The 12,261-nt window shown below is 37.7% G+C and overlaps 1 protein-coding gene across 9 annotated transcripts in view; it reads right to left on the bottom strand.

Moving 5' to 3' along the window:
* Nucleotides 1–12,261, bottom strand: part of PPP2R5C (protein phosphatase 2 regulatory subunit B'gamma) — a 225,850-nt gene that overhangs the window by 84,892 nt on the left and 128,697 nt on the right. For all 9 annotated transcript variants that reach the window (XM_036748196.1, XM_036748191.1, XM_036748190.1 and 6 more), the window contains one exon: nucleotides 263–462. In XM_036748196.1, the coding sequence (XP_036604091.1) occupies nucleotides 263–462 (200 nt within the window). The remainder of the gene's footprint in view (nucleotides 1–262; nucleotides 463–12,261) is intronic.

The following is a 12,261-nucleotide window of genomic DNA, read 5'->3' as shown; positions in this document are numbered from 1 at the left end:
TCCTTTAGTCAGGGAAGGAAGTTGTGGTTAACTTCCATGCACTGAGCATGATAATTAAGATGTACAATAAATATTTATACATTATACACAGTTAAGATACACTGCATACAACTATGACAAATGTCCACATCCTTGAAAATGTAAACAGAAAAGACTGAGGATGACAAGCAGTCTACATGCCCCCTCATCCCACCCTCTAAATACCTGAATCCACTGCCTAACAAAAGGATTAGAAACCATAATTAAAAATGCAATCACTTACCATATGTACTACTTCAGGGTAAATAGGCTCTGTGATCACATTTCGATTGTGTGTGATATATTCTACCATTTCACTTAAAGCAGCTCGTTTTACTTCCTTCCACTTCAGATCGCTTAGTGGATCAGAAACAAAGTCAAAAAGGACACAACATTGACGCAACTTCTGGATAAAAAGCTTCTCTTGATCAGCAGGAGGTACATCTGAAAAGCAGAAAAGAAAAAAAAAAAGATCAGATTGTAAAAGTCCACTCTAAAGAATGCCTAAACTAGAACATCTGGGAGCCAAAGACAAGAGAAAAGGGGAGAGTCATTTATTTGAGATGAGTTCAGAAACCAAAAATGAGAGTGGGTAGAATGAAAACAAAGAAGATACCCGAAACACACACTGGCTATATCTGGTTTTCGCTACCATCCATTAACAGATTAAATAAAAACCATCACTATAGAGCAGGTTGCCATTTAACTTTCCTTGAAGTATACATACACTCTCTTCACGTGTTTTTTCCTGTCATTTTAGATTAAGTTCAATACCCCTGCATTTTGCATAATACCTAGCACATTACTGGTTATTCAGATCACAAATGAACATGGATAATAGTAAGTAACTTGGGTGGTACTGATAATTGGAGGGAAAAAAGTACAAAACACACTGTAGCCTGAGATGTGGAGTAGAAGACACTCATGTGCCTGTCATTTGAATCAGGCAGTGTGAAGCACTGAAGAGAGAAGTGGCCCTCCAGTCATGGCGACCTGGATATCCTGCCTCTGACACATCCTGGCTGTGTGACCTGGAAGTAAATAGCTCAGTCTCTCAGTGCTCCAGAGAAAGTTTTAGAAGGGTTGCACATCTGCATGTGGCACCATTCGATGTGCCTTAATTAAGCAGTCTATGTGACAGGTGTTATGCTAGGCACTGAGGCGTAAAGAGACAAAAATCATACATTCCCTGTTCTAATGGAGCTTATATCCTACTGGGAGGAGACAACTATACTAAAGGATACACAATTTTTTTCCCCCTGGATCAGACCACTTAGTTCATTTGTAGAGGCAACTCTTGCTGAGGAAATTTTCTCCACCAATGCTGATTTGCACATAAGGTATATTCAAAATACACAGCAGGTTTTTGGGCAGGAAGGCACTAAAAACTGGGGGGGTGGGGTGGAGGATCAGGAGAGTCTCCACATATAAACGGGAACTTTACCTTAGTCTTACAGGAAAGAAAAAATTAGAAGAGGCACAGGTGCGAGAGAAGTGTGCTCCAGGCATGGCGGACAGCAAGATCAGAAACGGAGTGTTACAGACGCTTCTAAAATCTTAAACTGGTAGATTTCTAACTGATGCTGCCATAGGGATCACAGAATTTAGAGTGGGAAAGGATCTTAGAACTCACCTAGTTCAACCCTCTCATTTTACAGATATGGAGAATGAGGCCCAGACAGCAGAAATGACTTGCCAAAGGTTACAAGGAACAGTAAACAGCAGAGCCAGGAAGTGAATTCATGTCTCCTCTGATTCCAAATCCAGGACACTCAACTCTACCAAATTGCCCTTGTGATAAAACTGGAGCTGCTTATCCTTGCATTCAAGGATCTCCCATCATTGGCTTCAACCTATTATCTAACCTTTCCCATTTTACATCACACTATCCCTATCACCACATGACAGAATCTCAGATTTAGAAGGAACCTCCAACCATACAGTTCTGCCCACATGGGAACAGGCATGCCCTTTACAATATATCTGACATCAGCCTTAGCCTGCAGGCACCACCAGGCTTCCTGTCTTCAGGGTTCATTATTCTTAATTCCTCATTTTCCCTCACACAATAACCCAGTTGCCAAATCACGCTGTTCTCATCTCCATAATGTCTCTCTACCCAAACAGCTGCCACTTACCATTTCTTACCTAGATTATTTCGATAAACTCCAGATTGGTCTTCTTGCCTTCCAGCCCATCTTACACACTATGGCCAATGTGATTTCTCTTATATACGTTCATTTATAGGATTCCCCTAATCAATCAACTCTTATAACTCCCGATGGCAGGTTCTCTACCCCTGCCCTATTTCCTTTAGGATAAAATATAAATTTCTCTGTTTAGATTTTAAAACCTTTCATGAACTGACCCAAACCTGTCTTTCCCTCCCCGTCAGTGATCCAGTCACCTCTTGTTCTTTACATAGGAATGAAATTCCACCTCTGCTGTCATGCTGTTTCCCATGCCTGCAATGCACTTCCTCCTGACCTTTGTCCCATATTATTCCATAAATACATATGTATTTGTCTTTTCCATTACGAGGAGGGATAGTTTCATCCATGGTATTTGTATCCTTAGCAGCTAGGAAACTGGCAATCAGTACTTAATAACTAGCATTTACATAGAACTTTAAAGTTTACAAAAGCACATTACAATTATTATCTTATTTGATCCTTACAACAACCCTGAGGTAGGTGCCATTATTATCCCCATTTAAGGATAAGGAAACTGAGGCAGACAGAAGTTAAGTGGTTTGCTCAGAATTATCGATATAGCTAGTAAGTGCCTACGGTGGGATTGGAACTCAGATCTACCTGATTCACTGTGCCATATCTGCCTGTTGATTGTTGACTAATTGTTGGTGAACTGGTGATGGGAAATCCTCTCTCTCACAAGGGTAGTAGCACAATATAGTAGAGAGCGCACTGGACTTAAGAGCATGTGAGTTCGAATCCCACCTCAGACACTTATTAGCTTTGTGACTCTGGGCAAGTCAAAATCTCTCTAAGCTCCAGCTTTCCCATCTGTAAAAATGAGGATTATAACAGTATTTACCTCACAGAACTGTTGTGAGGATCAAATAAGAATATATGTACAGCCTCTTGTAAACCTTAAAGCACAATACAGGTTGGAGTTATTATCATCAGCTTCTAAGGCAGCTGGAGAATACTAATTGTTAGTCATGGGCAACATGGGCAATTAGACAAAGCCATGTATTGGTTTTGTTGAACTTTAGATAAAACTCAATTAAAAAAAAAAAAGCTGAACTCAGTGGACTAAAAGCAAATGTTCTTAACGTGGGGTCCTTGGACTCATTTTGATGTGCACCTCAATATAATTGGTTTCCTTTAATTCCACATCTTTTATGTATTTAAAACAGTGTTTTTGAGAAGGGTCCATAGACTTTACCAGACTGCCAAAAGGGTCTGTGATGCAAAAAAGGTTAAGAACTCTTGGCTTAGAACTTGTAGACTCCATTCTCTATTTTGAAAATTGGGTCATGTACCAATATTGTAGTATGTTTCCAGTTTACCGTTTCCCAAACATCACTGACAGTGGCTTAGTAATCACACCTGCTAATTCTTTCAGTACCCTGGGATATATTTTGTCTAGTGCCAGTAACTTGAGCTTAAAAGCACCAAGGCTGCTCTCTCATTATCTTCTTATTCTGGGCAACAACTCTCTATTAGCTATATTTGTTCTGTCCTTTCCAGGCTTAAAGCTCTTCTCTTTGGCAGAGAAAACAGTCAGCTTAAGAGTTGAACAGCTCAGCCTCCTCTCGGTCAGTAAGTTTCATTTATTTCACACTCCCTTTCTTTGGTTCTCCTCTTTTGCCCTATACAGCTAAACAAATAAAACAAAAAAAAGCCCTGCAATCTTTAGCTTGCTTCACCAGATTCTGATCTCATGACCATGGTCTTTAGTCCTATTACCTGGGTCACCCTTCCTCCAGATGTGCTCAGACTTGTTCATATTCTCCTTAAAACATGGCACCTTAAATGTTTTCCTTATCATGATGCATCTATTTTACTATGCCTGCCCCCCACCCCCCCCCCCCCGCCAAAGATTGGGGAACTAGTGTTACAATTATAAACAGATGAACAAAACACAATGAGTTGTCACCTGCCATCATGTCAGAATATTTTGACTTATTATTTTGACACAAAGAACACAGACTGCAAAGGAATCAAAGGCCAAAAGGAAAAGGCGGGCTTTATTCTCTAAAAATCACCACCCAGTACAATACTCAATCTTTTCCCCAAGTTGTAAATGCCTAACTTGTGTGGTTGACATTTTCATTTTAGAAGGCAAAGGAAACAACAGGATCATAGGTGCATAGATTTAAAGCTGAAAGGGACCTTAAAGGTCATTTAGTTTAATCATCTCATTTTGGAAATGAGGCCCACAGAGGGGAAGTGACTTTCCTAGAGTCATACTGATAAGAGGCAGAGCCTGGATTTGAACTCATGTCTTCTGGCTCCTAATCTATCCTGTTTGATCTTTGCTACAAGGGAAGGCTTGTTGGGTACAAGTAGGTTGGAAACAGAGAAGGTATGTTGAGAAATAACTGGCTTCAAATCTTGTTTCCACTTTTAATAACTTTATCTTTGGGCAAGCTACTATCTCCTAGCAGCCTCATTTTCTCTATCTGCAAAATGAAAATAATATCTGTTGTAAGCAAAAAAAAAAATATCTGTTGTAAGTAAAAATACTATAGATGCCTTTTCTCATTGCTGAGCCTCATACTTTCATTCTATTCCCTTGCTGCTTGAGCTACAGTTCTGACACCAAATATATAAGATCCTGATAAGTTATTTACTACTTATTATGTAAGTGCTTTAGGAGATACAGAATATACAGCATAGGTCTTGCTATCAAGCCATTTTTGATCTTTTTAGGGCAGACAGAATGATGTGCTAAAGACAAAGAATTAAAAACAGCATATATGTTCAAGAATTAAATTGCGTAATGGATTATAGATACCATGGAGAAGGATATGGGTACTGCCAGACAGTCCTGTGCCCCTGGGCACCTTGTAGCCCATCCTTTTTGGCAAAGCTTGGAAATGTCACCCAGGTCCTATACATTTTTTGCCCATCCTGTCCCAGCAGCTGCAAACCACCCTAGGCTCAGTAAATTCTGCAGTTGTGGGGGAAGGCAGAGGTAGATGGATTGGGCCTGTGGTTAGCATTCCCTAAGCCCAGCCTCCAGGAATTGTCATCATTGAGAAACCAGCCTCTGCTCTAGGTAAACTTCACACTTCTCTGTTCCAATGGCAAAACTGTATTTTTATCTCTGTTTGACCTGTTTCCTGATTTGTAAAAGGAAAAATAATAATGGTTGTTGCTATGGGATCAAAATGATATAATGATTTCAAAATGCTTAACATCATGACTGGCATATGTTAGAAACAACATTATTTTTAATGTAATTATTAACTTTGAAGTGGTTTTTAAATACCAAAAGTAGTAAGTTGAATAATTTCTATATGTGACAATCTGGAACTACAACTGATGTCATCTGAAGTTTATTGTTTCCATATTTCTAAAACTGTACTGTATTTCTAAAATTCTCTTAGATTGTAAAATTTGAGAAGATCATTGTAGAAATGATATTATAGGAATTTTAATCAGATTTTGATATGTGAATTGAGTTTTTAAAAGGGACATGATAAAAATTTGATGATTTGAAACTTATATTTGGCTATAAACAAATAATAATACCGATATTTACTATGAAAGCATTTTTTTTCATTTAAAATCTTGTCTATTATGAGAATATATGTGGTAGTTTAAGGTTATAGCTTCAACATATTAATGATGAGATGAATGATTCTCTGTGTAAAGTGATTTAGAAATGCTTTCGCCTAAATTGATAATGGGTTGTTTCAAATTTTACATACATAATAATGTTTAGGGCATTATTACGTTTCTATGTTCTAAATTTTGTTAAGACTGTATTGTCTAAGAAAAATGATGAATAGGTTAAGAAGCTGGACAATTGCTGTAACTTAAGAAATTATAAATTCCAAGTTTTGTCTTTATCTAAAGGAAAGTTCAGTTAAAATTGTTTTTGCTATAAATCAAGTATTTATACAAAGGCCTTGTTTGGGATCTCCTCTTGTAACTTCTGTCAATTCAGGATACATAGTAAACTGTCAAAAATGTGATTTTATAGATAATAATCTTTTCTCTTACAGTGCTAAGAGTACTGGGCCTGAGAATGTTACCACTAGTGCTTATGAATCCAGATTTGATTTGCTCATTCAACTAAGTTACGGTCACCTGATTGCTAATTAATCGATTCTGTTTCAAGTTTTAAATACTTGATAATTGCTTGTGGTATGCTCATATTTCTAAATTTTCTTATATTGTGCAACTTGATTAAACATTGCATTACATATGTTGTTAGAAAAATAATTGCTCTTATAATCTAGATGTTGTTAGATTAGAATTGTACTTAATTAAGAACTGAGGTTGTTAACTGAAACAAAGATTTTTGGAACCATCTAATCATGAATTCTTATCAATCCTGTAGAGAAATTCCTAGGAAGTAAGTTTTAAAGCCCCGGTAAACTTTGTTATTGTGATAAAGCTAATTTAAGTGCACATGTTTTTCTTAACTTATAGAAACTAAGTGTCCTCCATCACAACATTTTTTTGACTAAGGAATTTTGTAATATCTAGGAATTCTGTATAATACTTTGAGAATGAGGACATTTTGCACCAACTTAGTTAATGAAATCCAGTGTTTAAAGGTTTTTGTTTTAAGGAGAAAGAAAAAGATATTTATTTTAAAACTTTCCAACTAATTTTCTTCATAAAAGTCTAGTGATTATTCCTCTTAACATCAGGATAAATTTTAAAAATGTTTTAAAAGGGGAAACACTTTCATCTCTCAAAAAAAATTATTTATTTATTTAATATTTTTAGTTTTCAGCATTGATTTCCACAAGTTTGAATTACAAAATTTCTCCCCATTTCTACCCTCCCCCCACTCCAAGATGGCATATATTCTGATTGCCCCATTCCCCAGTCAGCCCTCCCTTCTCTCACCCCACTCCCCTTCCATCCCCTTTTCTCTTACTTTCTTGTAGGGCAAGATAGATTTCTATGCCCCACTGCCTGTATATCTTATTTCCTAGTTGCATGTAAAAACTTTGTTTTTTTTTTACATCTGCTTTTAAAACCTTGAGTTCCAAATTCTCTCCCCTCTTCCCTCCTCACCCACCCTCCCTAAGAAGGCAAGCAATTCATCATAAGCCACACGTGTATCATTATACAAAACCCTTCCACAATACTCATGTTGTGAAAGACTAGCTATATTTTGCTCCTTTCCTTCATATCCTATCCCCCTTTATTCACTCATCTCCCTTGACTCTGTCCCTTTTCAAAAGTGTTTGCTTTTGATTACCTCCCCCATCTGCCTGCCTTCTATCATCCCCCCCTTTTCATCTTCTTCCTCCTTCTTTCCTGTGGGGTAAGATACCCAATTGAGTGTGTATGTTATTCCCTCCTCAAGTTGAATCTGATGAAAGATTCACTCATTCCCCCTCACCTGCCCCCTCTTCCATTCCAACAAAACTGCTTTTTCTTGCTATTTTTATGTGAGATAATTTACCCCATTCTATCTCTCCCTTTCTCCCTCTCTCATTATATTCCTCTCTCATCCCTTAATTTGATTTTGTTTTTTTAGATATCATCCCTTCATATTCAACTCACCCTGTGCCCTCTGTTTCTCCCTCTCTCTCTCTCTATATATATATTTCAACTTTAGTAAGTCCCTTATGATTTCTCTTTCTTGTTTACCTTTTCATACTTCTCTTGATTCTTGTGTTTGAAAGTCGAATTTTCTATTCAGCTCTGGTCTTTTCACTGAGAAAGTTTGAAAGTCCTCTATTTTATTGAAAATCCATATTTTGCCTTGGATCATGATACTCAGTTTTCCTGGGCAGGTGATTCTTGGTTTTAATACCAGCTCCATTGACCTCTGGAATATCATATTCCAAGCCCTTCAATCCCTTAATGTAAAAGATGCTAGATCTTGTATTATCCTGATTGTGTTTCCACAATACTCAAATTGTTTCTTTCTGGCTGCTTGATCTTTTCTACTTGATCTGGGAGCTCTGGAATTTGGTGACAATATTCCTAGGAGTTTTCTTTTTGGGATCTTTTGCAGGAGGTGATTGGTGGATTCTTTCAATTTCTATTTTACCCTCTGGCTTTGGAATATCAGGGCAGTTCTTAATTTCTTGAAAGATGGTATCTAGGCTCTTTTTTTGATCATGGCCTTCGGGTAGTCCAATAATTTTTAAATTCTCTCCTGGATCTATTTTCCAGGTCAGTGGTTTTTCCAATGAGATAGTTCACATTGTCTTCCATTTTTTCATTCCTTTGGTTCTGTTTTATAATATCTTGATTTCTCATAAAGTCACTAGCTTCCACTTGCTCCAATCTAATTTTTAAGGTAGTATTTTCTTCAGTGGTCTTTTGGACCTCCTTTTTCATTTGGGTAATTCTGCCTTTCAAGGCATTCCTCTCCTCATTGGCTTTTTGGAGCTCTTTTGTCATTTGAGTTAGTCTATTTTTTAAGGTGTTATTTTCTTCAGTATTTTTTGGGTCTCCTTTAGCAAGTCACTGACTTGTTTTTCATGGTTTTCTTGCATTGCTCTCATTTCTCTTTCCAATTTTTCCTCTATTTCTCTAACTTGCTTTTCCAAATCCTTTTTGAGCTCTTCCGTGGCCTGAGACCAGTTCATGTTTTTCTTGGAGGCTTTTGATGTAGGCTCTTTGACTTTGTTGACTTCTGGCTGTATATTTTGGTCTTGTTTGTCACCAAAGATTCCAAAGTGTGAGTCTGAATCTAAGTCTGTTTTTGCTGTCTGTTCATGTTCCCAGCCAACTACTTGACCCTTGAGTTTTTCGTCAGGGTGTGCCTGCTTGTAGAGTAGAGAGTACTTTTCCCAAGCTTGAGGGGCTGTGCTGTTGTTTTCAGAGCTATTTCTATACAGCAAGCTCTGCCACACCAGCACTTCTCCTTCCCCAAGACCTGCCAACCTGGACTGGACTCAGATCTAAGCAGGCTCTGCACTCTTGCTCTGATCCACCACTTAATTCCTCCCACCAGGTGGGCCTGGGGCTGGAAGCAATTGCAGCTGTAGCTCTGCAAGCAGCCTCAGAGCTTCACCACCTCTGCGCCCCGGGGGGTGGTGGCCGAACCGCGAACTCCTTTCACTCTGTCCCAGAAGTTTTTCCCACTAACCTTCTCTGTAGTCTTTGTAGTTTGTGGGTTGAGAAGTCTGGTAACTGCCACAGCTCACACTGATTCAGGGCGCTAGGGCCTGTTCCTCCTGGCTCCGGGTCTGGTTCTTCTGGGCGCAGCTCACACTGGCCTCTGCTCAGCTCTGCTCCGTTCCCAGCATGGTGTGATAGACCTTACCCTGCGACCATCCAAGCTGTCTTGAGCTGGAGCCCTGCTATTTCATGGGTTCTGGAGTTCTAGAATTTGTTCAGAGCCATTTTTTATGGGTGTTTGGAGGGTCCTGGGGGACAGCTTTAGGAAGTCCCTGCTTTCCAGCTGCCATCTTGGCTCCGTCCCCGGGGAAGTACTTTTAGAAGAAATGTTTTTAAAAAAATCTTTTTTGTCATTTTTAGAAGGCCTACTGAACTTTCATTTGAGTCATTAAAATTAGTGTTTGAATTTATCATATATAAAAGATTTAATTCCTAAAGTGCCTTATTCTTCCAGAATGAGTATAACTAGAGAAGAACAAACAAACTTGTGAAGCAAGGACAAATTCATCAACCTGTGTGGTTAGTCATTAACCTCTTTGCTTTGTTTAAGCTGGAATGGGATTCTAGTACAGTACTTATGTTAGTAAAGAGTAATAACTCACGAGCTATCTTGTCTTATGGTTATAATGTAAAGGAAAACTGAATAATGGGTTTGAAAGATTTTGCAAGATAAATAAAGGTTTGATTGGAAATATGAAAAGCAGATAAGAAGGTTTAGGGACACATAAATGGGGGTTAGCCCCTCCTGTCCCTGGATAGTTGTTCTGGATCAAGTTTCAGGTGGTTTAAGTATGTTGAGAAAGTGTGAGGGAGTATTTTAGAAGACAGAAAAGTTATGTAACTTGATCTGATAATTAATGCTCAATGAAATTTAGGGCAGTCCTTTCTGAAAGATATTTATTTGCTATTTAAGACTTTATGAGACTACAATTTACTGTGTTTTAAGCTCTGATTACAGGGATAGGTGTTATAAAGCCAATAGTAGAATGGCATGCACTACAGGCTGAAAACTTCTAAAGGTCTGTGTCTGGGGAAAAGTTTTGAAGACAACCTTGGACACAGCCAAGGTAGGATCTTCCTGACTCTATTTCCCAATTTTTTTTTTATTTTTTTAATTTTTTTTCTTTTATTTTTTTTTATTTTTTTTTTCTATTTCCCAATTTTGCTATTTCCTTTCTGAAAAGGAAAAATTCCCCACCTGAAAGCTCTGCTTTCAACATGTAGTGACTATATAATTAGCTGTCAGATATGACTCATGCCTGGAATCAAACAGAGCTAAGGAAGTTCTGTCCTTGTGTTCAGATATATGACATTGTGCCTCTTTTCTTTCATAGCAAACATATATTATCAAGAAGTTTTGTAAGCACAATGCTAAATATATTAGGTAATAGATGGATATGGGATGCAGGAATGAATAGCTTACAATTTTGACCTATGTTCATAGCCAAATAAAAATAATATAGAGATAATATCCTCCAAAAGGAGGAAATGATTAGACAAAGTAATAAGACAAAGATGTGATGTGATGTCTAATTTAAAAAAAAAGGATAGCAAAATTTGAGGAAAAGCAATAGGATCAAATTGATTCTTCTAAGAATTACATACAGATGTATATGATTGACTTCCAAAATTTATCATGTTTTGGTAATTAGATATCCAATTTGGATTTTTGCACAAAAATTGTATAAGAGAGTGGTTAAGGTGAAATTATATCTCCTTTATTAAAGTATCTGTCTGATAATTTTAAGAGGAAGATGAGTTAATTTTATGGTTGGACCTCCACATTTTAAAGGATTCTTATACCAGGTCCAAGATTTAGGTAAAGATAGAAACAGCAGATAATAAAATATAAACTGAAATACTCTGAAGTTTCAAAAATGGAGAATCAAATTTAAGCGATTGTGCTAAGTTATATTAAGTAAAAATTATCTGGGAATTTCTAGATCTGAACCAGAGTAGCAAAACTCTCTTTTAGAACTGTCCTAAGAATGACACCTTTTTGTCAAAGAAGAGATATCGAGGGACCAGATAACTACATCAGGTATCTGGGATTCAAAAAGTGCTGCTTAAATAGACATTAGGAATAGGTAACTGGGATACAAGGAATTTAATGTTGGTTAACATTGTTAATAATGATTGCATTACTTTGTATGGTTTATGTTTAAGTTTTCTTCATTATCTAATGTGTAAATGTAAACATGTGAGCCATCTAAGTGGTTTGGTCTGTACCTGACTTAATGTAATTGTGCAATTTTATGAATTGTGAGAAAAACTTTATTGTATTTGTTTAGACTCAGCCCTGTATGGCTGGGATATTGAACCACTTATTGCACTGTTTAACGTAGCCCTGCGTGGCTGGGAAACTGAAGCATTTCTATGTGCCTTTGGTCAATGACCTATGTTGTGCTGTTTTTCTCTCAATTATCAAATCATATATGTTCTGGGAGCCCCTGTCAGGTCTGACTAATCCTATAGCTGCCAACTTGTGAATATGGACTCCTTAATCCCTCTGTCACACATAATGATTGTCCCTGCTCCCGAGTGGACATCTGAGCCCATAGGAGACCTTGCCCTCTGGTTTCAAAGGGGCCTGAAAAAGATGACATCAGATGTAGACAGCTTTCCCAAGAGTCCGGACCAGACCTGAACGAAGAACAGCTCCCTCTCTGAGTCCCTTGCATTCCAAGACTGGTTACTATATCTTTGGTATCTTTAGCTTATTTTCCTTAGCTGCTCTATTTTCTCCATTATGCTCCCTACCCTGATCCCCCTTGCAATTTGCTCTTTCTGCTTGTTTACAATTACTGTCTATCTCTGGGGATGTCCAACCACAGAAAAAAAAAAAAAATGGAATCCACCTAGATAAGGATTTTTAGAACTTCACCCCTGAAGAAGAGAGAAGTTTTTCCATACCTTCCTAGGTCTACAGGCAAAGCTTTCAGCTTGCCTT

Source organism: Trichosurus vulpecula, chromosome 3 (genome assembly GCF_011100635.1).
Source record: "Trichosurus vulpecula isolate mTriVul1 chromosome 3, mTriVul1.pri, whole genome shotgun sequence".
Classification (NCBI taxonomy): domain Eukaryota; kingdom Metazoa; phylum Chordata; class Mammalia; order Diprotodontia; family Phalangeridae; genus Trichosurus; species Trichosurus vulpecula.
Note: the sequence above shows the minus strand (reverse complement) of the source record. Positions and strands in the feature narration are given on the sequence as shown.